Genomic DNA, 933 nt, shown 5'->3' with positions numbered 1-933 from the left:
CTCTCTCTCTCTCTCTCTCTCTCTCTCTCTCTCTCGCTCTCTCTCTTTCAACCCTTCTATTTGTTTCTATCCACACTCACCGACATGTCTCTGTTTCCTACCTTCTCTCACACACACACCACAATCTCTCTCTCCTTAACACTCGAATTCTCTCTTATTTTCTCTCGTCACAAAAACACACACACACGCAATACGTGTTTATGAGGTAAGAGAGAGCTGGACAGCTCTCGCTTCATCACTATCTCTTTCTCAGCCTAAAAAACACAAACCCCCTCTCACACACTTTCTCACTTTCCTCCTCTCTAGCGCATTCTCATACACTGATACATTTCCTCTTCTTTCTCAAACACACAGATATTTTCTTGATGTATATCGCGTACGACCAAAACTCTCTCCTTTGTCTCTTTCTCTCTTCATTTTCTCTTCTCTTCCGATTCATGGATACTCTCTACATCTTCTTCACAAACACACAAACACACACACATACACACGAACACAACAAGTGTCTATCTGTCTGTCTATCTCTCCCTGTCTCTGTCTCTCTCTTTCCTTCTCTTTCTTTCTCTATTTTAATCTTTTTTGTGTCCTCTTCTTTCGTTTTCTTTTTCTTTCTTTTTGTTTTTCATTCCCTCTCCTACTTTCTCTTTCACTTTTACTTTCATCATTAGACTTCTTCTCCTGTTGTCTCTTTTATTTCTTTCGCTTTTAATTTTCTATCTCTTTCTCTTTTTCTTTCTCTTACTTTCTCTTTTCTCCTTCGCTGTAAATATCTATGCATTCAGGCTCTCTCTCATTCAAGCACTGACATTCTCTCTCTACCTGTCATTCACGCACATGTATATATACATGCATACACACACACACACACACACACACACACACACACACACACACACACACACACACACACACATATATATATATATATATATA

General features: G+C 39.0%; 2 protein-coding genes across 3 annotated transcripts in view; one reads left to right on the top strand and one right to left on the bottom strand.

Annotated features, from left to right (window-relative positions):
- Positions 1 to 86, bottom strand: part of LOC106874190 (uncharacterized) — a 2,907-nt gene extending 2,821 nt beyond the window's left edge. Inside the window, exon 1 of the mRNA XM_014921848.1 lies at positions 81 to 86. Coding sequence (XP_014777334.1) covers positions 81 to 86 — 6 coding nt within the window. The remainder of the gene's footprint in view (positions 1 to 80) is intronic.
- LOC106884362 (uncharacterized) overlaps positions 1 to 933 on the top strand; it is a 337,312-nt gene that overhangs the window by 35,630 nt on the left and 300,749 nt on the right. The gene's annotated exons all lie outside the window — the stretch shown is intronic.

This window comes from Octopus bimaculoides, chromosome 5, assembly GCF_001194135.2.
Source record: "Octopus bimaculoides isolate UCB-OBI-ISO-001 chromosome 5, ASM119413v2, whole genome shotgun sequence".
Classification (NCBI taxonomy): domain Eukaryota; kingdom Metazoa; phylum Mollusca; class Cephalopoda; order Octopoda; family Octopodidae; genus Octopus; species Octopus bimaculoides.
Note: the sequence above shows the minus strand (reverse complement) of the source record. Positions and strands in the feature narration are given on the sequence as shown.